The sequence below is a fragment of the Gallus gallus genome, chromosome 2 (assembly GCF_016699485.2).
Source record: "Gallus gallus isolate bGalGal1 chromosome 2, bGalGal1.mat.broiler.GRCg7b, whole genome shotgun sequence".
Classification (NCBI taxonomy): domain Eukaryota; kingdom Metazoa; phylum Chordata; class Aves; order Galliformes; family Phasianidae; genus Gallus; species Gallus gallus.
Window position 1 is genome coordinate 110,902,917 of NC_052533.1, and position 22,120 is coordinate 110,925,036.

General features: G+C 44.6%; 2 protein-coding genes, 1 long non-coding RNA gene and 1 other non-coding gene across 4 annotated transcripts; all 4 read right to left on the bottom strand.

Moving 5' to 3' along the window:
• Window positions 1–364: 364 nt before the first annotated feature.
• RPS20 (ribosomal protein S20) lies at window positions 365–3,018 on the bottom strand. The gene is made up of 4 exons (XM_428540.8): window positions 2,922–3,018; window positions 1,411–1,510; window positions 828–901; window positions 365–589 (listed from the first exon to the last, which is right to left on the bottom strand). Exons 1-4 carry the CDS (start codon window positions 2,922–2,924, stop codon window positions 407–409), a joined length of 360 nt encoding a protein of 119 aa, XP_428540.3. The 5' UTR covers window positions 2,925–3,018; the 3' UTR covers window positions 365–406.
• On the bottom strand, window positions 971–1,037 carry LOC112531997. The gene has a single exon (XR_003074197.1). It is a non-coding gene; the product is annotated as a small nucleolar RNA U54 (small nucleolar RNA).
• Window positions 3,019–6,470: 3,452 nt separating the features above from the next.
• Window positions 6,471–10,494, bottom strand: LOC124418326. The gene is made up of 3 exons (XR_006938598.1): window positions 10,429–10,494; window positions 8,270–9,522; window positions 6,471–7,335 (listed from the first exon to the last, which is right to left on the bottom strand). It is a non-coding gene; the product is annotated as an uncharacterized LOC124418326 (long non-coding RNA).
• Window positions 10,495–19,628: 9,134 nt separating this feature from the next.
• On the bottom strand, window positions 19,629–20,866 carry MOS (v-mos Moloney murine sarcoma viral oncogene homolog). Its single transcript, NM_001031516.2, has one exon. It carries the CDS (start codon window positions 20,816–20,818, stop codon window positions 19,769–19,771), a length of 1,050 nt encoding a protein of 349 aa, NP_001026687.2. The 5' UTR covers window positions 20,819–20,866; the 3' UTR covers window positions 19,629–19,768.
• Window positions 20,867–22,120: the final 1,254 nt, after the last annotated feature.

Consider the following 22,120-nt stretch of genomic DNA (forward strand, 5'->3'; position numbering starts at 1 on the left):
TCCACACAAACACATACCCTTGTCTCTGCTTTTTTAACTGCAGTTAACTCAATGCTTGGAGAAGCCAGAATGGCAACATCAACCTGAATGTGTGAGAACTAATAGTAATCTTATTAACTCAGATAGCCCCAAGTTAAATTTTTCCATAAAGGATTCAAGTGCTGCATGTGCATCTAGTCACCAATCTCTAATCAAACTATGATGCCCAAGTTTCATCTTCTCATTTACAATTCATGTATTCTTCCTGAAAAATAACATCAGGAAAATGTGATCTTCCTCTATAGCATTTTGGTTATGTCCTTATTCAGGAAAACCAGAGAACTACCACAGACTCTTAGCACAAATATAGAAACAGACAGCAAAGAAAATTTTTAAGCCAGCTTTATTCAAAGTAGATGACTACGATTTAGGCATCAGCAATAGTAACTTCAACTTCCACTCCTGGCTCAATGCTGATGGAAGTGATCTGCTTCACAATCTCAGAAGGGCTGTGCAAGTCAATGAGTCGCTTATGGATCCGCATTTGGAAACGATCCCAGGTCTTGGAGCCTTCACCACAAGGTGTCTTCCTGGTAGTGATTCGCAGAGTCTGAAGCAAAACCATAAACACAGGGTGTCAAGCTGATGTACACAAGAAGCCCTTCCTACTTTCAGCATTTATCACACAACAGTTCTCAAAGCATCAAAGAACCCCGGTATGCCATTATCTGTTTATAACATAACCCTCAATTTAGTAGTATTGCTTTTCATCTCAACTTAAAAAAAAAAACGACATTTTAGGTGCTTATTTACAGAAACACAACATGGTTTGTATTAAGTTTAAATACCTTGGTGGGCATGCGCACAGGTCCTTTCACCTTCAGGTTTTTCTCCTTAGCACCTCTGATCAAGTCAGCACAGACTGAAAACACAGAATGGTTTTAGGTTTGTGGATCTCTTCTTGTTGTTTTAAACAAAGATTTTTAAAAGATGTTGGCTCAGAATAGCGTATAAAATGATCACTGCAATTCAGGTTTAAGAGTTTATCCTCATAGCCAACTACGTCAAAATAAAATGGCTTACCTCACAGTTAGCAGAAGTCACAACAGCAACAGAAAGCTGTTACTACCATTTAATCCATATTTGAGCCACCAGCAACCCAAAGATGAGGCAACAAGCACTGCTTTTACATTTACAATATATGATTAAAACGCTACCAACACTGGTTCCTAAATGAGATTTATTAATGCCTTACTGAACGTTGAACTTCTGACTGACCGCTTAACAACAAGCATGACAAAGTATCAATCAAGAAACCAATGTCTTTCAGTTCTCAGACATTCCAACAGTAACATCTAAAATCCCCAGAAGAACAGAGGAACAGAAGCTCTCTCTTACTGCTACTCTAGTTTAAATATATATATCACTCACCCTTCTCAAGTGATTTTACATTGCGGCTGGTCAAAGTAATTCTAATGCGATGAATTGCTACCTCTTGCTCCACAGGTGCCTTGCCAGTATCTTTAAATGCCTGAAATGTGAAAGTTAAGATATCAAACACTGCAATCAACACCAACTAACACTGCTGAAAACAGACTTGTGGAATGTAAAGAACAATATGGCTTTGGGACTACGTTATTTACCGGACGTGATCAGGCAGGTACAATGGCATGGTTCAAACAGTGAGAATAAAGAATGATCAGAGCTGTCATTGCTGTGAGGAGCGGTGTGAAGAGTAATTGCTGTGCGGGGTGGAAAGCTTTGAGAACACCTCTGCCTGATTTGCCTATGTATAAAGCAGCCTGTCCAGGCACTGATCATGCCTGATTCTCCTCCTTCCCTACTAGTCTGCCCTGGTGAAGCCACATCTGGAATACTGTGTCCAGCTGTGGGCTCTCCAGTTCAAGAAATGCAGGGAACTACTGGAGAGAGTCCAGTGGGAGGCTACAAAGATGATTAGAGACCTGAAGTGCCTCCCTTATGAGGAAAGGCTGAGAGACTGGGGGCTGTTCATCACGAGAAAGACTGAGGGGGGGGTCTCATCACTGTTAATGAATATCTGAAGTGCAGGAACCAAATTGATGGGGGCGAGATGACTCTGTGGTGGTGTGCAGCAACAGAACAAGGTGCTAGGTCAAAAACTGGAACACAGGAAGTTGCATACAAACACGAGGAAGAACTCTGTTACCGTCAGAGTAATGGAGCACCAGAAGAGGATGTCCAGAGAGGTTGTGGAGCCTCTTTCTTTGGAGATACTCAAAACTCACCTGGGCACTTTCCTGTGTGACCTACTCCAGGAAGCCTGCTTTACAGAGAGCTGGGCCACGTGGTCTCCAGAGCTCCCTTCCAACCCCTGTGTGACCCTATGGCTGTTCTTGTATGCAAACACCTGTGAAATTCTACCACCCTAACAGCCCCACCATAAATCCAGCAGCGAGGATATCAGCTAAATGGGCGCCAAGTTTGAGCAACGAGATGCATCTGGCCGGAAAGACCAAGTGCACCACTTGTAGCACTGTTCTGAAGAGCTTCGTGCAATTAAACGTTTGCAAAGAGCTGTACTAAAGCGGACAGACCGAACCGACAGAAGAATGGGAAAATACACAGTAAAGAAGCATTTAAAAAAGAAACGTTAGAAGCACGGCGTTTCTCCGGCCGACCAGCTAACACGTGCCCTATTAGCTGACCACACTCCTCCCGTAAGAACCCAGACGAAGGGCAGGCGCAGAGCCCGAGCTCACCCCCGGCGGCCCGCTCGGCGCCGGATGCGCACGGCCGCCCCACAGCGCTCCGCGGCCACACGGTGCCCCGCCCCAGCGCCGTGCCTCGGGCCCGGGCCCGGACCCAGGCCCAGAGTGCGGCACGCGGCCGGCCGGGCCCGGCGGCAGCCACGCGGCATTGCCTCCCACACGCTCCCCCCGGTCCGTCGCCCCCCGCCTCACCATGGCGGCAGCAGGGCCTTCCTGGCCGACTTATTCCCGGGCGGGGCGCGACGCGAGGCCCAGCGAACAGCGGTGAGCCAGGAGGAGGCGGCGAGAGGAAGGCGCCGCGGCGGCGGGCGGCTTATATAGGGCGGGCGGCACCGCCTCCATCCGGGCGCTGCGGGACCTTTCACCTCAGGGCCGGCGCCCGGAAGTGGCGGGAGTCGGTGGGTGGTTCTGCCGTGCCCCATAGCTGGTGGGGTGGGTAAGGGAGCCTTCACAGCCCATCCTGAAGCCTCTTTGGTGGTGCTGCCGGAGTGGCGATGCGGGAATCCTGAGCAGCGTGACGGAAGAACGCTGGTTTCGTTCATTCCTGGGCTAGGAACTTGAATTCGTTTTGTTTATTGGAGTCTCTATCTTCGCGTTCCGCGCCGTCGGCGCCTCCTCTTGAGAGCGCTCGTTGCTGTGGCCGGAACGCAGAGAGCGGCCAGCCACAAAGCCAGCTTTTTGCTGCTGCTGCCCGCACGGCTGCTCAGTCTCTTCTGTAATCATTGTGGCTGTTGAAGAAAGGCAGCTTGGCACCTTGATCTGAGCTTAGTTTCACCTGGCACCCTGCCCTTATATATATATATATGTGCTTTCCCTTATCAAATATTTCATGGGTCTTCACGTGATCCTTACGCTTCGTGCGATTTAACTGTTGTATGCCAGCGTTGCATTGTGGTGCTCAGCTGTGGGCTTGTTGTGCAGTCACAGCACCTCTACTTGCACTCTGTAATCTCTCAGTTAGTAATGTATCGGTTTTGAACTCCATGCTCCATTCTGATACAGCAGCTTCAATAAATAGGAGTACAGAAGCCATCACAGAGCTCCCTGGAGGGCTGCTGTGTCCTTTGCCAAGGGAGATCCCCACTTCACACATCTGCTCTGATAGCAGTCCTGTTTCTCATCTTCCCTGCAGCAAAAGCAGCTTTTGTTTCTGGTCATTTGTCTCCCGAGCCCTTCAACAATTACATTAACAATATTGAACTCAATTATACATAAAGGTAATATTAGAAACAAGAAATTGGTTATGATTTTTCATTTCACTTTAACCCCTGATGGATTACAAGAGGATCCTCAAAAGTTTTCTGACCTCTCTGCTCCTTCTGACCTTACTTGTGACTTTAGGAGGGGGAACAACTGTTTACAAGGGTGGGTAGTGATAGGACGGGGGGGATGGTTTTAAACTAAGATGGGAGGTTTAGGTTAGATATTAGGAGGAAGTTTTTCACAGAGGGTGGTGACGCACTGGAACAGGTTGCACAAGGAGGTTGTGGATGCCCCATCCCTGGAGGCATTCAAGGCCAGGCTGGATGTGGCTCTGGGCAGCCTGGTCTGGTGGTTGGTGACCCTGCACATAGCAGGGGGGTTGAAACTCAGTGATCATTGTGGTCCTTTTCAACCCAGGCCGTTCTGTGGTTCTATGAAAGAATCCACCATGCTGAAACACTTAATTTTCCAGTAATTCAAATGGTTCTCAATCAGCCGTCTTGCTATGCTGGTGAATTGCAGCTTCGATTAATGTTAGTACTGAACTTTATTTCCTGATAAACTGATAAAATATTAAATAGCTTAGTGCCAAGAAGTAATTCTGGTGGGATTCAATAAGAAAGACATCTGACCAATTCCTCACTTACGACACAGACCTGTAACCTTGGTTTTTGTGTACTTGCAACATGCTGTCTGTGTATGATGATGCCACTTTCTTGCTGTTGTACTGAATAAGTCCGTGTACAGATGTGTCATACCAATGCTATTCCTATTGCCTACCAGACATATGCCCTAATCACAGAAGCAATACAGTCAATTTCAAAAGATATGATCCATATATTTGAGCTGTACAATTGAAGTAAAACTTTGTCATTTCTTTTTGTTCCTATACCAAGGATTCCTTTTATTTAGTTTTGTTTTTCCCCTGGGAGTACTGCAGTGTTGACAGTAAGTTCCTGATTTTATTCCTTTCTTAAGCTTTTATATATGTGTGTGTGTGTATTGGCACAACCTCAGCTTTCTGTTAGACTTTTTTTTTTGAGCTTCCCCAGATTTCTCAAAGCTTATGGAAAATCCACATTAACAGCACACAAGTCTCCATTGCCAGCTCTTCAAATTCTTGGATGCAAGCTATCTGGAGCTGCTGATTTAAAAAACGTCTTCCATTAGTTCCTATATTTAAGGCTTTCCTTAGTTATTGTGAGAACTTTGTGATATTGGTTGTTTTTCTCCCCCCCAAAAAATAAAGGTAGAACAGCAATTTATATAAAGTTTCTGCTTTCTCTGAAATAGATTTCTCTGAAATAGATTATTTAAGAAAAGAATAAAAATCACTCCTTCCTGCTCCTCACACAGGTAAAAAAATATCCATTATCAAAATAACTTTTTGCTTATTTGCTGAATATTTGGCAGTTCTTAGCTCCTAATTCACGTGTTGTACTACACCTATTTCTCTTCTAGTAAAACCTATTAAATTCAAGCTATGCTTCCAAATTAACAATTCAGTTACTCCTGTTAATTAACTACGTATGTGTTGGGAGTAGGTTTCTTGCCATCATTTGTGGTCCCCTGCTTAATTTTAGCTTGAACATCTCTAATTTGTGATGAATAGTGTGTGATGAATAGTTGTGATGAATTTTTTAGCTGTTTGTTGCCATTGAATTTAACCTTGCCAGGTTTTGCCTGGGAAGCTTTTTCAGGTGACTGGGTCTAAATCATAGATTTTTATCCAAAAGATGATGTCCCAGTGTTCTACACATCTAAATCCCTTTAGTCTAGACATCAGCTGACCTTCTGTCTTCCTTTGCTCATGTGACAGAAAGAATCTTTGAGGAGACCTCCTGTACGTCCCATCTAGAGCTAGGGTGGTCATAGCTCTAGTGTATGTCCACCTACATGACTGAACAAGCAGCACATGCTGGCTCTCAGCACTCTCTGAAGGACTACAGAGACTGTTCTTGAAGCAAAGGTTTGTGCTACCTTCTGGTCAGTGCTGATCTCTGAAGTCTGACTGTACTTTTGGGTGGTTCAAAGGACAGACATACTCTGCAGGTTCTGCAGATTGGCTTGTTAACACCACTGCTCCTTTGGGTTAGATTTATTCTAACGTCATGCCCTTTTTGACAGTGTGCACAGTAGCTTCCTTAAATTTGCTGTGTTGTTTTTCATACTGATAATACGATGCTGGCAGCTCACTGGAGGCAGGGCCTGGATTACACCTGCCTAAGCCTGTAGTCTTTCCTTTCAGCGGTGATAAACACATTGCCAAAATACACTCCTGTTTACTTTGAAAATCATAGAATCACAAAATCATAGGATGGTTTTGGTTGGAAGGGACCTTTCAGATCACCTAGTTCCAACCCCCTGCTATAGGCAGAGAGACCTCCCGCTAGACAAGGTTGCTCAAAGCCTCATCCAGCCTAGCCTTGAATGCATCCAGGGAGGAGGCATCTACAACCTCACTGGGCAACCTGTTCTAGTGTCTCACCACCCTCACAGTAAAGAATTTCTTCTTAATATCTAATCTAAACCTACCCTCTTCCAGTTTAAAACCATTTCCCCTTGTTCTGTTGCTACATACCCTTATAAAAAGACCCTCCCCAGCTTTCCCGTAGGCATCCCATAGGTGCTGGAAAGTCTCTATAAGGTCCTTCTGGAGCCTTCTCAAGGCTGAAGAGCCCCAACTCTCTCAGTCTGTCCTCAGAGGGGAGGTGCTCCAACCCTCCGGTCATCTTCATGGCCCTCCTCTGGATCTGCCCCAACATGTCATATCAACACTTCATGTTGCGTGTTACTGTATGCATGATCTGTTTTCTCTCTTCCCTAGTCCATCTCTTAGCTTATGGAGCTAGAAGGTCTTTCATTCTCACGTAGACTGACTATTTTTAGGAGAGGCTCTACTCACCAATTTAGAACAAAGCCGATACCAAAAGCTAACTCTTCTGTGAGGTCATTTCTAAAATCAAATCAGTTCTAATATCTAATTGTCCATACATTTTACTATACCATCGCAGCACGTTGGACTGACTTCCTTCTGCAAGTTCTTTGAAAACTGAACAAACTCTTGGAGGTTTTGTTTGAACTTCTGATCATAAAATACCTACCTGTGAAATAGGATTGTACTTGAGGCTTCTCAGGAAATCATCAGTAGGTAGTGCAGCAATCCAGTGAAAGCAATTTTCAAGGGTTTTAGGAAAGCCTTCAGCATCTGCTTGGTTTTACTGGCAAATATCTGTAGATCCTCTTGTCTTGTCTTGAAATTATTTAATTGTATCTCCTCTGAGAAGTCTATGGGTTCTTTGCGCAGCTGTTAGGTAGATCCTGTTAATATCCCCCTGTAGACTGAATATCTATGTTTACAGTGTCCACAGCTGCCTCAGCTATCGGAACTCTTCCAGAAAACCTGCCAGAAGTGAAAACAGCTTTGCTTTCTAAAGTCTGATGTGTGCAAGTGGGTAGATAGATACTTCAGCACTAACCCAAAGCTGGAATTCTACATCACGCCTAGCCTATCCCTTTTAAATTTTTGGGTCACTTCTGGTAGCGACCCAAAGTAAAGCTTGCCATGAAGATGTAAAAGGTATTGAGTACTCCTTTATTTAATTTCTTATTTGAGGAGAATATAAACTAGATCCGTGACTTGGAAAAAGAGCAATTATGCTTTGATGGAGTTCTTTTCAGGTGATAAATGTTGCCACAAATACTGATGGGACTTTCAAATAGGCAGTGTGAGATTCATAACTGTCACAAGCTCTGACCTTGCAGGTAAGTACTTTTCTACTGATAAAGATTGTAGTTGGCTTCTAGTATCATTGACCTGACTTCCCTAAAGCTTCTCTGTCAGCCTGGGTTGCCTTATTCTTCAGATACAAATTACAGCAGTAGAAATGCTTAGCAGCTATTATACTTAGCATTTCTGGTGAAGCAGAATCTGTGGTACATCAGCGCAACATATCCTTGAACACTTAGGATGGAAATAAGATAGCAACACGTTTCTAAGTGCTAGCTGGAGATGCAGGCATGCATACCTGTGTAGCCAGCCCATGTGCTGGTGAAAGCAGGGGTCTGGCTGTGGCCTCGTGCTGGCTGTCCCCTCGCCCCTACCCCCATACTGGGGTGGACTGGCAGCGATGTGCAGTGTGCAATGTGGAGGATACCGTCTTTCAAGTTAACTTTTCTCTTGCTAATCCCCTGGTTACTGTTTAATCTGGGCGATCATTGTCTTAAGCAAACTTTGTTATTGTCAGATTCCCCTTAGTGTTATCAGTTTTGGGGCAAACAACCTCTCAGAACTGCCAGATTTGGGTATTCTGTTCACACGCACTATTGACACTTACATTCCTGCCATGCCATCTGTTGTTATCCAGGCCACACTACGGTGAGGCAGGGAGCCGTGCAGTTCCTGTACAAAAAAAAAAACCCTAGCACCAGTTCAGTAAAAGCAGATCTAGTGGACACAAACAAAACTGCTGATTCTGCACCCAGTTTTCATTTTAGAAATCACCAGAGAAGACTTCACGTGCAGAAAGGTTGAGTATAAAAACAATATTCCGAACAACACAGTTCTTTTCAATTCTGCTTCTGCTACTTCAGGCTCTTATTGGCATTGTTTGTCATGAGCTGTGACTTTGAAAAGACAGACTGTGCAGGAAGACTGCAATGGCTTTTAGCATGACAGGAAGAGCTGCACCTATTTACCTCACAGTGACACGACCTCAGCAAGCTGTTCTAACTGAACTGGAAGTGGCTTCCATCACAGGTGTTGGTTTGCTGCCTGCCTCACTGGCTTTTCTATAGGTTCTGTGCTCAGAGGACTGAGGAATTAGCAGTGCATACAAGCTCCCACAATGCATTTTGTGCTAATAAAGGACTGTAGCAGTTGTCTTTCATCCTAACGTCTGCCTCCTACAAAGTCTGTGGAAAGCTACCACTGGCAGATCTGACAGTGGCATCGTGGTTGAGGTCTGTCCTTGAGGAAGAAAACATAACTACTACATAAGCATCAATGTTTACCAATACATGTAGCGCATATACATTTTGCTCATGATGTCTTCTGTTTTAGAATCCTGTTATGAAGTCACTGATGACAGTTTTTTCTCTCAAAGACCAGTTTAATCCAATCTAATTCTGTGTCGAGACAGACTAGGAGGGAATAGTTTCACGGTTCGTGTGCTACCTCCCTGTCATGGAGCAGGGATAATGTAAGGAATGGTTCTGACCTCACACTGCGCTATGACCAAAGGGCTAGCCTCCCAATCTCAAATGCACTGCTGCATCATGTTCTTTGTGGTGGTTTTTTTTTTCCCTCCAAAGTTTTTTTCCTCATCACTTCAAGATTAGTTGCCTTCCTGCAATATTCTTGAGCCACCTAGTCTTCAGATGATGAATGTTTGCAAGCACTAGGGAAAAATAGTAAATCCTTGCTATAGATGACAAAGAGATTTAAAGCAAGGGGGAATCATCGTGCTGATGGCCCGGGACTGGTAGATCAGTGGATTGATTGCATCTCAGAATTGTATTGAGGTTATGTTCCAGTGTCAGGCTGAGTTCTGTGGGACTTGTGAAGAGATGCCCTTCCCAGCCCTCCCACCTGTAAACGAAAACAAAGGCCAGTTCAGTAATGCATTTTCTATTGTGGCCTGACCCTGTGTGAATTAGCAAAATTAAATTATTCAAAAACTGACAGAAACAAGAGCAACAACATAAAACTTAGGATCTGGAACAACACAGGATACTTCGGTGTTGAAGTTGTGCTTTAGAAACAGGAATTAGTAGCTACTGAGGAAATCATTACACTGTGATTGTTCAGAACAGATGGTCAGATCCACAGTGTAACATGAAAGTGATCCAACAGGCATCAAAGATTAAGAAGTTTCGGTTTCAAAGGGCTTGCTAACTTCTTGAAAAGCTAATGTGGCAGAGTGGCAGCTGCAGCCTACTGCTTAGACATTAGGAGGTTGTGGCTGGGGGACAGGAACAACCATAGAGTTTGTAATGTCGTTCCATAGAAGAGTCAGTTCTCTTGAGAACTTAAGGTAGCCAAAGGGAAGTCTATTAAATGTGTCTTTGACCTAAAAACACAGAAGTTCCCAATTGCCTTGTAATGAAAATGTAGGCTGCACATTTCCTTTCATACTGGTCTGTAAAACGTTATCATTACAAACAAAGAATATTGTTTTGTTGGTGTCCCAGGAAACGTACTATTAAAAATTCTAGAAAGTAAAAAAATATATTTTCCCCTGCAACAGTAGCTTAAATTGTTTTAAGAGCAACTGTACTTGGGTGCATGTGACTGCAGAATCATAGAATGGTTTGAGTTGGAAGGCACATTAGAGACCACCTAGTTCCACCCCCCTGCCATGGGCAGGGCTGCCAAGATCCCGCCACATCAGACTGCCCAGGGGCCCATCCAACATGATGGAATAGTAATACAAGAGATGTAAAGGACAAAATGCAATAGAAATGTGTTATAAGGGAAGGAGAAAGGACTGCTCACCTGTCTCCAAAAATCTAGGCTCAGAGGGGAAAATACCACAAAGAAGGAACCTCCAAAAAGAGATCCTTCCCCAGTGGCAGTCAGCCCTTAAATGTGGTCTAAGAGAGGTGCAGCCAGGTTCCACCCCTTCCAGTTACACAGGTGAATTGCCTTCACCTGTGCTCCCAGGGCTGACCGGGTCCTTTCCCCACATGATCAATCAGTGGTTCAGGCCGCGACTCAACAATTACCATACAGCGCACAAGTAAAAAAGTTGGTCTCCCTCCTGTTTAGAATCTCCTTTTCAGTATTAGAAAGATCCAATGAGGTCTCCTTGGAGCCTCCTCATTTCCAGACTGAACAAGCCCAGCTCCCTCAGCCTGCCTTCATAGCAGAGGTGTTCCAATCCTCTGATCCTCTTTGTGGCCCTCCTCTGAACCTGCTGCAACAGCTCCACATCATTCTTGTGCTGGGGGCCTCAGGACTGGACACAGTACTCCAGGTGGGGCCTCAAGAGGGCAGAGTAGAGAGGGACAATCCCCTCCCCCTCTCTGTTGGCCACCCTTCTTCTGATGCAGTCCAGGGTACTGTTGGCCTTCCAGGCTACTGGCTCATGTCCCCCTTTTTGTCCACTGGAATTCCCAAGTCCTTATCCATAGGGTTGATCTCAGTGAGTTCTTCTCTCAGTCAATACACATATCTGAGATTGCCCTGATCCAGGTACAGCACCCTGCATTTGGCCTTCTTGAACCTCATGAAGTTCAGGTGGACCCACTTTTTCAGCTACTCCAGGTCCCTTTGGGTGGTTTCCCTTCCTTCTGTCAATTGTTCATCTATTTTCAACATCACCACTCCTGTGTGGAGTGAAAACTGTAGCAATAGGTTTTCCATCTGTGGAACAAGGGGAGCAGTATTACCTACCTGTAGAAAACTGAGCAATGGACAGCATAACATCAGAGGGCTATGGCCAAGTATATTCAATTTTTATGCAGCAAAAGTTATGTTTTGTTGTATACACAGAAGGTGGTTTTGAGTATTGTAGTCATAGTCTCTGAAAAACATAAAATTAATATCAATACCTGCAGTTTTTTCAGCATTATGAGCTCATGTTTTTATTTTAAGTATAAAATACTCATATTATTACATAATCCTTCAATAACTATGACTGCTTGAAGATATTTCTGAGACCACCCAGCCTGTACTTCATTCTATCAATGGCCCCCTTTCCATAAACTTGCATCAGGTATATTTCCTTTTTGAGAGTTCCTGATGTGTTCAGGGGAAAAACTGCTTCAAATACACCCTTGTGAAATATTCCTGGTGTGAGGTAAAGCCAATCACTTTGTTCTGGCTGGCACAAATGTATACGCTAATGCCTAGGGACTGCTTCTGTTTCCTGAAAAAAAACCAAACCAACACACCTTTGATACAGAAATTCAACTCTTTACTCTTACTCTCTTCTATATGTAAAAGAAATTTATTTTTCAGTGAAGAATCCACTGTTATTGGTGTGCTCGTATACATTGCTAAGCTATTTGTGTTATCTCCTTGAAGTATAGCAGTAACTTGTCATACTAATTAGCTCATAGTGCAGTCATCAAGGAAAGAAAGAACATCTCTTGGGTAGCTTGGGGCTTGGTACTGGTAGGCAGAATGAGTCCAGCTGGTCAGTTGTTTGTTCTGATCATCTGGGGCTTTGGGGTGAGGGGAAGGCTGTGCTGCTTTCAGCTGAACCAGACTGCTGTAGCCCATGGTCACTGGTGACCTCTCTGAACCAAGTTTGTGGTCTTGCCCAATTTTAAACGCTGCTTCAAGTCTCTTAGACCCACTCATATGGGGTCCTGCTGGTCCATTCAGCAGGCACCTCTAGGATACAAGATTCAAATTCAAACACCACCATGAGACGATGTTTCAGTGAGAGCCTCACGGACTGCAGCTTGTAGGAAATTGTCTTTTTTGTTGTTATTGTTTCGTTTCTGGCTTGTTTTGTTGCCTCCTCCAGCCACCCCTTGTCCTCCAGCACAAATGGCTCTTTCATACAGCCCCTATCATGGCTTTGTCAGGTTGTGCCCATCCTTATTGTTAGGGCACTTTTACGAATGCTGTTTGCAATTCAACGCACAACTTTTGAAAATAAAAAACGTAACATTAAAGTATACAAAGCTAAAAGATAATTTCAAAAACAATCGAAGAAATGGAGTTCCTCTGAAAGTCAGCCTTCGAGGGGACCGAGGAACGAGATTTTAAGAACGTCCGTTTTCTCCCTTTTAAGTCAGAAAACAACTTGCAGCAGTCATTTCATTCCCCAGAGGTACACGGGGAACGACAGCTGTAGGTGCCTGGAGAAGCTCTGTCACTGTGTGCAAAGAGAAGCTCAGGGGACCTGAGCTGTGATATATTCCTTTGAATGCTTTGTGTGTGGCTTTTGTGTTGTCTGCAAATCATTTCAATGAAACTGTTGGATTAGAGAAACAAGGAGGAGGCCAAACGGTATGGTATCTGTCTGTCTAAGCTTGCTGTATTACATGATACATATTGCTAAGTGCCACTAAAAAAAAAATGCAGCCTGCCCAGTGTATCAACTGCCATATTTACGCTCAGCTATTTTAATACCCCTGTTAAGGTGCAGCTTTCCGTACTTGTCTCTGGGGCCACTTACACCAGTGGCACGTGAATCAAAAGCCTTTCACCATTTTTGAAGTGGCTGAAAACAACGCATGGCTTGAAAATAAAACTGCCTTTTCCTTCCGCCCCTTTTGCGGGGAGTAACTTAAAAAGAGAGGGACATTTACATTTCCAATATTCAGCCTACTTCACTCTTTGTAGCCTGGCACATATGCAGTAGAATATTTATTAAGTTATGAATTACCCTATTATCCCAGGTGCCCTGCGAAGGCAAATGCAGTCACCTCCCTGCTCTGCCGAACACTCGGGCTATTGAACTTCAGTCTGGGTAGGGAGCACGGCAGCTCAGCCTCGTGCACTGGGAAGCCCAGGTCCAGTGGTGCCTCTGCTATCAAATCGTCCCATGGCATCCTGAGCTGATGGCATACTGGGACAGAAGCCAGAAGGCTTTTTTTTTTTTTTTTGGTTCCGTTTTCTTTCTTTAACTGGTTTTAAGGCTGCCCGTTTGACAGGCAGACAAATATTTGGCAGCTGGGCTAAGTGAAGCATAGAAAGAGGCTCTTTGAACACTGTGTAAGATATTTGTGGCAGATGAATGGCTAAAATAAAGTATGAGTAAAACATTCAAAGTAGAGTTAATTTTTAAACATAGTTATTTTCTACCACTGTTCTTGTCTTTGCTCCAGAGGGGGAATTTGTAAACGTAGGTAAGAGTGGTGGGAAAGAAGATAGACAAGTCAGATGTGAAGCATCCACTTAAGCCTTATTGAATTTACAAATATTTGTGGTGTTCTGTAAAACAATTCTTTCATTTGCTTTGCTGCAGAGAACAAAACTAGATACCTGCGTTTGTATTATAATCATAGAAGGTAAAAACTGAGAGTTTAAAGAAACTGGATCGCAATTGCTGAAATCGTTTGCATTTGAGTTCTCTGATAAGTGATATGCAGTGCAGTTCACCTCATAAAGGTCCAGAACTTCAGAAGAAGCCTCTGAGGAGAGAGAAGCAAACAGCTTCCTAAGCCAAAAGCAGGCCTTTGGGGACCCCACTGATGGGAGGCCACAAACTACGTAAAAGTGAAATAAATAACCATTGCTGCTTACTTAGCAAATGTTCTTAACAGCAGTGCTCCCACCTCCCCCCACCATAAAAAAAAAGTAAAAAAGAAAAAAGAAAAACCCAAACCAACCAACCAACCAAGCAAACACCCGCTCCTTCCATCCCATTTCTTTTCTCATTCTTCCTAGAAATTGTTTGTTACAATTGCATGCTATCCGTGCTTCCACGCATTTTTCTTAACCTTTCTAAATTTGACTGCTACTAAAGCAGTTGTCAGATCTTAGAGCTTCGCAGAGCTCAAGAGAGCACACGGAAGTTGCTTTTCATCATGGACAAAAGTGTTTGATTTTGATCTAAAACCACTTCAGTACTCCCTAGTACTGGCTGTTGTGAAGATTAAGTTCAAATTAGATAAATTAGATAAATTTAGATAAAATTATGGAATCATGGAATCATACAGGTTGGAAAAGACCACTAAGCAGAACATCTAATCCAACCACCAACCCATCGCCACCATGCCCGCTAACCATGTCCCTCAGTGCCACACCTCCATGTTTCCTAAACACCTCCAGGGACGGTGGCTCCACCACTCCCTGGGCAGCCTGTTCCAATGCTTCACCACTCCTTCTGAGAGGAAACATTTCCTAATATGCAGCCTGAACCTTTCCCGGTGCAATTTGAGGCTATTACCTCTCATCCTGTTGCTGTTACCAGGGTGAAGAAGCTGACACCCACCTTGCCACAACCTCCATCAAGTCGTGGTAGAGAGCTACAAGGCCTCCCCCTGGGCGTCCTCTTCTCCAGACTAAACAGCCCCAGTTCCCTGAGCTGTTCCCCATCAGACCTGTGTTCCAGACTCCTCGCAGCTTTGCTGCCCTTCTCTGGACATGCTCCAGGGCCTCAATTTCCTTCTTGTACTGAGGGGCCCAAAACTGAACACAGCACTCGAGGTGCAGCCTCACCAGTGCTGAGTGTGCAAATTTGATGGAAAGGACTGGATGCCATTTACTACTGAAAAAACAAGGCTGGAATTAAAACTTCTAGTTCATGCTTTCCCATGGTACACAATATTATCTGTATAATCAAGGAAGCATAAAACGTAACACTCTGATGTGATTAATACGTCCAAAGCTACTGCTGCTGATGACTGTGCAAGAGAATGCAAGCATTTCACAGTATCCTTTTTAATATGAGCTGTCTGAAATTAGTAAAGGCAGCTACATTTGGTAGTTAGGCACTAGGGCGTTGATGGAAACTAGCTGAAGTTTCCATGCAGACTTTGGCTACCCAGGACTGCTATGAGGCAGCAGCTAACCCAGTTGGTTTGGACTAGTTAATTCAGTGCCGCGGAGCTGGAAGCTAGAAAGGCAGCTTGTGCTGGGGTCCCACTTATGAACTGGGAACATAAAAAGAGCTCACAGTAAGGAGATAGCCACTGTGGCATGGCACAGCAATCCTGGGATCCCAGAAATGGCACTTTGCTGTGCCAAAAGTTATACTATTAAATAAACAGAAGAATACTTCAGCCTCCAAGAAAAATAACTGTATCTATCAACTATATCAAACTTAGTTGATGGTTAAGACATGAGAGATCTGGCATCTACCAATTGGGACAAATGAGGCTCTATTCCTTCTCTATTCCTCCATTCTTCCCAGATGATGCGGCCACTCTTGCTTTAGGAGGTCTGGCCCACTCCTAGTATCACTTTTACACTGAACAGAGCACACTGGCAGGCAGACAGCTGGAGGGCAGAGCCCACGGGTACATTGCAGTACCAGTGATGCTGCATTATCTGAATCCATGCAATACTGGGCCCCATACTACCAAATTTGCAAGACCCTACAGAGCTGATCAGGACAAGAATGCTTGTAGCCTTTCAAGCTCATTATGTTTTCATATATACACTGCTGAGGCATTTAGTCCACAGATTGAAAAACTAGTGTTCCTTTCTCCTGCCTTCTTTGACCTCCGCCTCCCAAACTGGAAGTAGAAGGATCATCAGCACTGGTTTCATAAGTATATCATGCTCAGTAACTACAGAAAGATCTTGAAAAACTACAATTACCTGGTTGTAGCACTTTCTCTCCAGGCCTTCAATAGAACCTATGTTTAGGTTCATCAGCTGCTGGCAATCAGCTTCAGGAATGCAGAAAATAAACCAGGGATGAGGGGCCCTTAACATTTACCCTGACTTATAACCATGAACATGGTTTGAATTTCCAGTGGTCCTGTGTGAAGCAAGCAGTTGGACTTGATGATCCTCATGGGATGATTGTCCCCCTCTACTCTGCCCTTGTGAGGCCCCAACTGGAATACTGTGTCCAGGCCTGCAGCACAAGAAGGATGTGGAACTGTTGCAGCAGGTTCAGAGCGGGGCCATGAAGAGGATCAGAGGATTGGAGCACCTCTGCTATGAAGACAGGCTGAGGGAGCTGGGCTTGTTCAGTCTGGAGACGAGGAGGCTCCAAGGAGACCTCACGGCATCTTTCCAGTACTTAAAAGGAGATTCTAGACAGGAGGGAGACCAACTTTTTACTTGGGCATATAGTAAAAGGACAAGGGGAAATGGTTTTAAAGTACAAGAGGGGAGATTTAAATTAGATGCTAAAAAGAAATTCTTTACTCAGAGAGTGGTGAGGCGCTGGCACAGGCCCATAGAGAAGCTGTGGATGCCCCATCCCTGGAGGTGGCCAAGGCCAGGTGGGATGGGACTCTGGGCAGTCAGGTGTGGTGGTGGCCCACAGCATCCCAAACGTATCTCACCAGCTCTGAGCAGAACGGAATAATCAAATCTGTTGATGCTCCGGAGGAACTCAAAATGCCCTTCTTCTTCCAGCCCAAGATGTTGTTGGCCTCCTTTGCCACAAGGGTGCATCACTGGTTCACGTTCAACTTGGTGTCAAGTTGGCGTCTGAAACTTCGGGTCCTTTCCTGCTCAGTTGGCCCTGATCCTCTAATGGTGTCTGGGCCTCTTCTTCCTCAGTTGCTGGACTTCATGTTTCCCTTTTCTGATCCCCAGTGATGGATTTCTCCAGCCTGGCAAGGTCCCACTGAATAGCAGCACAACCACCTGCTGTATCAACCACTCCAACCCATTCAGTATCATCTGCAAACTTGCTGATCATGCTCCCTGTCCAATCATACACATTATTAATAGAGATTTTAAACTGTACTATCCCCACTGTTAACATTCAGGGTACACCACTGGTGACTGACCTCTAGCTGGACTTTGTAAATCCATGCTGACTACACCCAATTACTTTCTTGTCCTTCATGTGCATGGGATTGCTTCCAGGTTCAGTTGTTTCACCACTTACTTGAGGGAGTGATGTGAAGTTAACTGTCTCATAGTTTCCTAGGTCCTTATTTTTGATGATGTGCAGATAGCAGTGACATTGCTTTCTGTGAGTCCAGCAGAGCCACCCTCACTTGCCACAGCCTTTCAAGATTGCAGTGGCCTAGCAGTGACATCAGCTAGATCCCTCAGCATACGTGCATGCACTCAATCAAGGCCCATGAACATGTGTATGACGCATTTGTCTGAACGTTCTCTAACCTGTTCCTTCCTATACCAACTCATCCTTGCTCCATATTTCCCCTTGGTCTCAATGGCACCGAAGACTAATGCAGGTCTTTGCATTAAAAACGGAGGTGAAGAAACAGTAGATGGATACCTTGTCCTTCTCCCACTGTTTTTTTCCTTTTTTATTTATTTATTTTTTTTAATTTCTTGTCACCAGCTCCCTTGCCCCATTCATCAGTAGGCCCAGATTCAACCTAACGTTCCTTTTGCTGTTGATTTATCTGTAAAAACCTTCCTGTTGCTCTTCACAACCCTCACCAGATTCAATCTGAGATGAGCTTTCACAACTCTAACCCCAGCTCTGCATGCTCTGGCAGTATATTACATATTATTATGACAGCATATTACAATGCACCTAAATATTAAGTACCACGCAGAGCTCTTACTCTATCCTGAAAGAGAATCCACTATGGCTTGAAGTTAATGTGAGATGCACCAATGGCTTTATCTGACAGTTTACTTTCTGTACCCTCAGCTAATCATTTTAAGGAGGAACTGGCTCATTATAACAACTCCTGTAAGATAGTTACTGTTTATCATCAAGAGAAGTTATGCAACATGTAAAATGAGTTCTAGTTTTATAGCATAATTATTTTGACAGGGAAAACGAGCAAAATTACAACATCTTCTCACTTCCAGAAGCCATTCCATAGTTCCACTTAGGAGGGACAGGAAAGAAAGAGTTAAGCTTAGCTCTGCTTTATAAAGCATGAATTTCAAGGAACAACCCAAACACCATAAAGACCTATAGAATCATCTCAAATGTACACAGTTGCTCATTTCCAGGATTTCACAGGGCTGAGAACAGATGCATGTCAGAAACCAGGAAAATGGCTCAATGCCTTTGGGGTTTTTTTTTTTCCCCCCAGAATGGAAGAAATGGGGAGGAAAGGGAAAGAAAAATGATTGGACCAAAACTTCACTCTTGCTCTCTTATAAAGTATAGTTTCTGAGAATGACAGTATCAGCTACAGCAGCCAGATCTTTATAGTTCCAGATAAGGGCTGAGATCCAGACAGACCTATAATGATTGGTTTTGATAAATGAAAAATCAGAGCTCTGTCTCTAGCATTGCCTGGAGCAGTTCCTCTCCCAGACACGTTACAACCAGATTAGGAAAGACATTAGATAAGAAGTGGTGCAGTCATGAGCAGAGGTTTGTTCAACAACGTACATTTTAAGCACTAGCAAAGTATTACTATTACTGCTTTAAGCAACTTTCCTTTTCAGTCTCTTTGGTATCTTATCTGGTACTGACCCACATATTAAGAGAGTGTAATTTCTTGCACTCCTTCCCCATTGTGAGGTTTCTGCATGTATGCATCTCCCTGTCAGTTCATATTATCTTTTTTTTTTTTTTAATTTACTCTATCTCCAAGATCTAGGAACTTTCTGTTCCACATGGGATGCTCTTGTGATACTTCAGATACTGCAGTTTACAACATACCAGCCAGCGAGTTCCAACAGACACCTGGTAGCACAGAAAGACTGGAAACTTGGAAAAGAACAGCTTGTTAGTATGTACATCTTCTTGTCAATCAGAGGCTATTAAATGTAAGAAGGTCCCTCCTTCAACAGGGAGATAGGTTAGTTTACATTTTCCACTTCAGGAACAATGTACTCACATCTAAGAACAGGAAAATAGACAACAACAAACACTGGTACTCTGTATTTATCTATGAAAATCTCAGATGTCCAGGCCTAGCTAATCTAAAGAACTACATACATCCCAAATTTGAAAATACCAGAAAATATTATGTACAAAGTGCTATCCAGAAACAGTACTCTTTTGTACTTGAAAACGATTTTTCTTTGTCCCCAGTTCCTCCTCTAAGTGAGGCTGCACAACAGAGATAACTAAAAAAGAGCCACCAAAAAAGAAACAGACTATATTCTCACCAACACCTTGATCTGCGCCTCTCTATCCCCTCTCTTGTTTAAAAAAATAAATCTGTTCAATGTCTTTATTTATTTTCTTATAACAAAACACCTTTTTTTTTTAATATAAAAAAATATGAAAGCCAAAGAGGCTACAGACATTATTTTTGAAGGAAAAGTGGAGGGAAAGAGTTGAGAGTAACCTTGAGCTCCCCTAGAGGTTCTCCTTCAGGGCCCTGAGGCTGGGGAGCAGCTGGGCCGCGCTGAGGCGCTCCTCTACGTCAGCCTTCCAGCAGCAGCTGATGATGCTCCGAAGCCTTTGGCCCACCGGTGACTCGTGGAAGATGGCGGCCGCCAGAGGAGGGCGCAAGTTGTAGGCTACCACAGCATAGAGCACGTACTGCCGCTCGCCCAGGTAGGGCTGCTCCCGCATGACGATCTGCCAGAGGGTGATGGCAAAGGAGTAGATGTCTGCTTTGGCAGTGACCCTCTCGCCCTTGAGGAGCTCAGGAGCGCGGTGGGTGTACGTGCCCCCTTGCTGGCAAACATGGTGGCTCTGGGACAAGCCCTCCTCCAGTCTCTGGGAGCAGCCGAAGTCTCCGATCTTGCACGCTCCGTGCTCAGTGATGAGGATATTGGCAGGCTTCAGGTCGAGGTGCACGATGCCCTGCGAGTGAAGGAAGGCTAAGCCAGTCACGATGTCACACGAGTAGCACACAGCCTCCGCCATGCTCAGAGCCTTCCTCCCACATCCTCCTTCCTCCTCCTCGCCCTGCCTCCACGCATCTCTAGTGCCGTAGATGACATGGTGCAGGGTGACATTGCCAACATACTCCATGATGATGGTGCCCAGGCTGTTCTGGCTGGCAGGGGCACACGTGCTAGCAGCCACCACACGCACCACATTATCATGCTGCAGTCGGGCTACGTTCAGCTCAGCCCAGAAGCTCTGTCGGGACGCCAGCCGGTTTTTGCTGCTCTTCTTCACCTGCTTCACAGCCACAGTCACACCGTGGTAGGTGGCCTTGTAGACAGCCCCAAAGCCCCCAGAGCCCAGGGGCTGCAGGAGGCAGAGCCGATCCCAGTCGATGGAGCACCAGGCCAAGCGTGGGGGCAGGCGGCGTGTCCTGGGTGAAGGGGTCCCTCCTAGGAAGGCTTTTCCATCTTTGCCAGGGATAACTACAGGGCTGCTGCAAGGTCTCAAGTCTGCAGATGGGGAGAGCTCCAAAGGAAGAAAGCTATTAAAAGGAATAGGTGATGGCATAATAAGATGCCAGAAACAGTTACTAGGACAAGAGACTGGAAGGCTTCCTCAGAGCATCTTCCTAAGGCTCTTTTATCCTCTCTGCACCATTTTCCCCTCCCACCCCCTAATGATCAGCATCTGTCTCAATGAGCTGATCCCATAAATAGGTTCACCTGAGAACATTCTTCTTCCACCCTTAAGTAAATCTCTAGAAAGTAAACGTATATGGATTTTAAACTAAAATTGATTAATTCACGTGTATTTCGCATGGTTTTTAATTACAAGAGATGAAAAAGATACTTTGCTCAATTAATATCTCTAGCAAAATGCCCTGGCAGTAAATAAAGTGAGTGCATTTTGCTGGGGTTGTAGGCAACAGTGATAACTGTCAGATGCACTGAAGAACTTGGGGTCATTCTCAGAGGACACAGCTGAGATAGTAACCACTAGCATTTGGTAAGCCTATGGCGGGCATAACTAAATTTAAAAGTGAGTTTAAAGGGACCTGCAACACACGTGTGAAAGGAGAGCTTTGGCTGCTCCAGTCTGCCCATCCTGAGTGGTTTAGGTAAGCCTAACAGCAGCAAAAGGACTGATGAGCATCACGTATCATGCATTGACTATAGCAATGAGTATTATGCACAGTGGTTTCATTTTGTACAGCTAAATGCTTTTGAGCATTCTAGCAAGTATCTTTCCATACTTGCAGACAAATCAATTGGAAAGTTTGGTCCCCATTTCCCACCTCCTTATGCTTCAGGTCCTTCATCTGGATGTCAGCAAAAGATGAATGAGAACGGAAAACCTGGGTTATCACCCAGTGATGTGAAACAGATCAGCTAGGGGAGATTTAGATAAATAGGTGCTAACGTGTGGTGGGAGTTCTTATCAAGGTAGAGGTCGGATAGCTGAGGATGCAAGAGGGTCTCGTAGGGACAGGGCCCTGCTCTGACATCAGCTGTGCTGGGGCACCTGGGGGCAGTGGAGAACACCAGCAAGGACCCTCACTGCAGTTTTAATATGCTGCAAAGCAATAAGTACAGACAACAGGTCCCAGCAGTGCTGGGGTTGAATGCCTGAACGATGGCTCCACTTAAGATCTTCACAAGAAATGCATTCTCAGTAGGTGAGCTGTGATGATAACAAAAAGCTGCAATAAGCAAATCCACCTATACTGGAGACAGAAATGACTTCTTAAGGTTTATTTTGCAACAGCCAAAAAGGCTCTAATTCTGGCATGGTCTTATGTGACATACAGTGCATGAAGACAGCAGAGGAGTGATCTCTGCTATGAATTCTCCAAGAACTTCATCTCTCTCA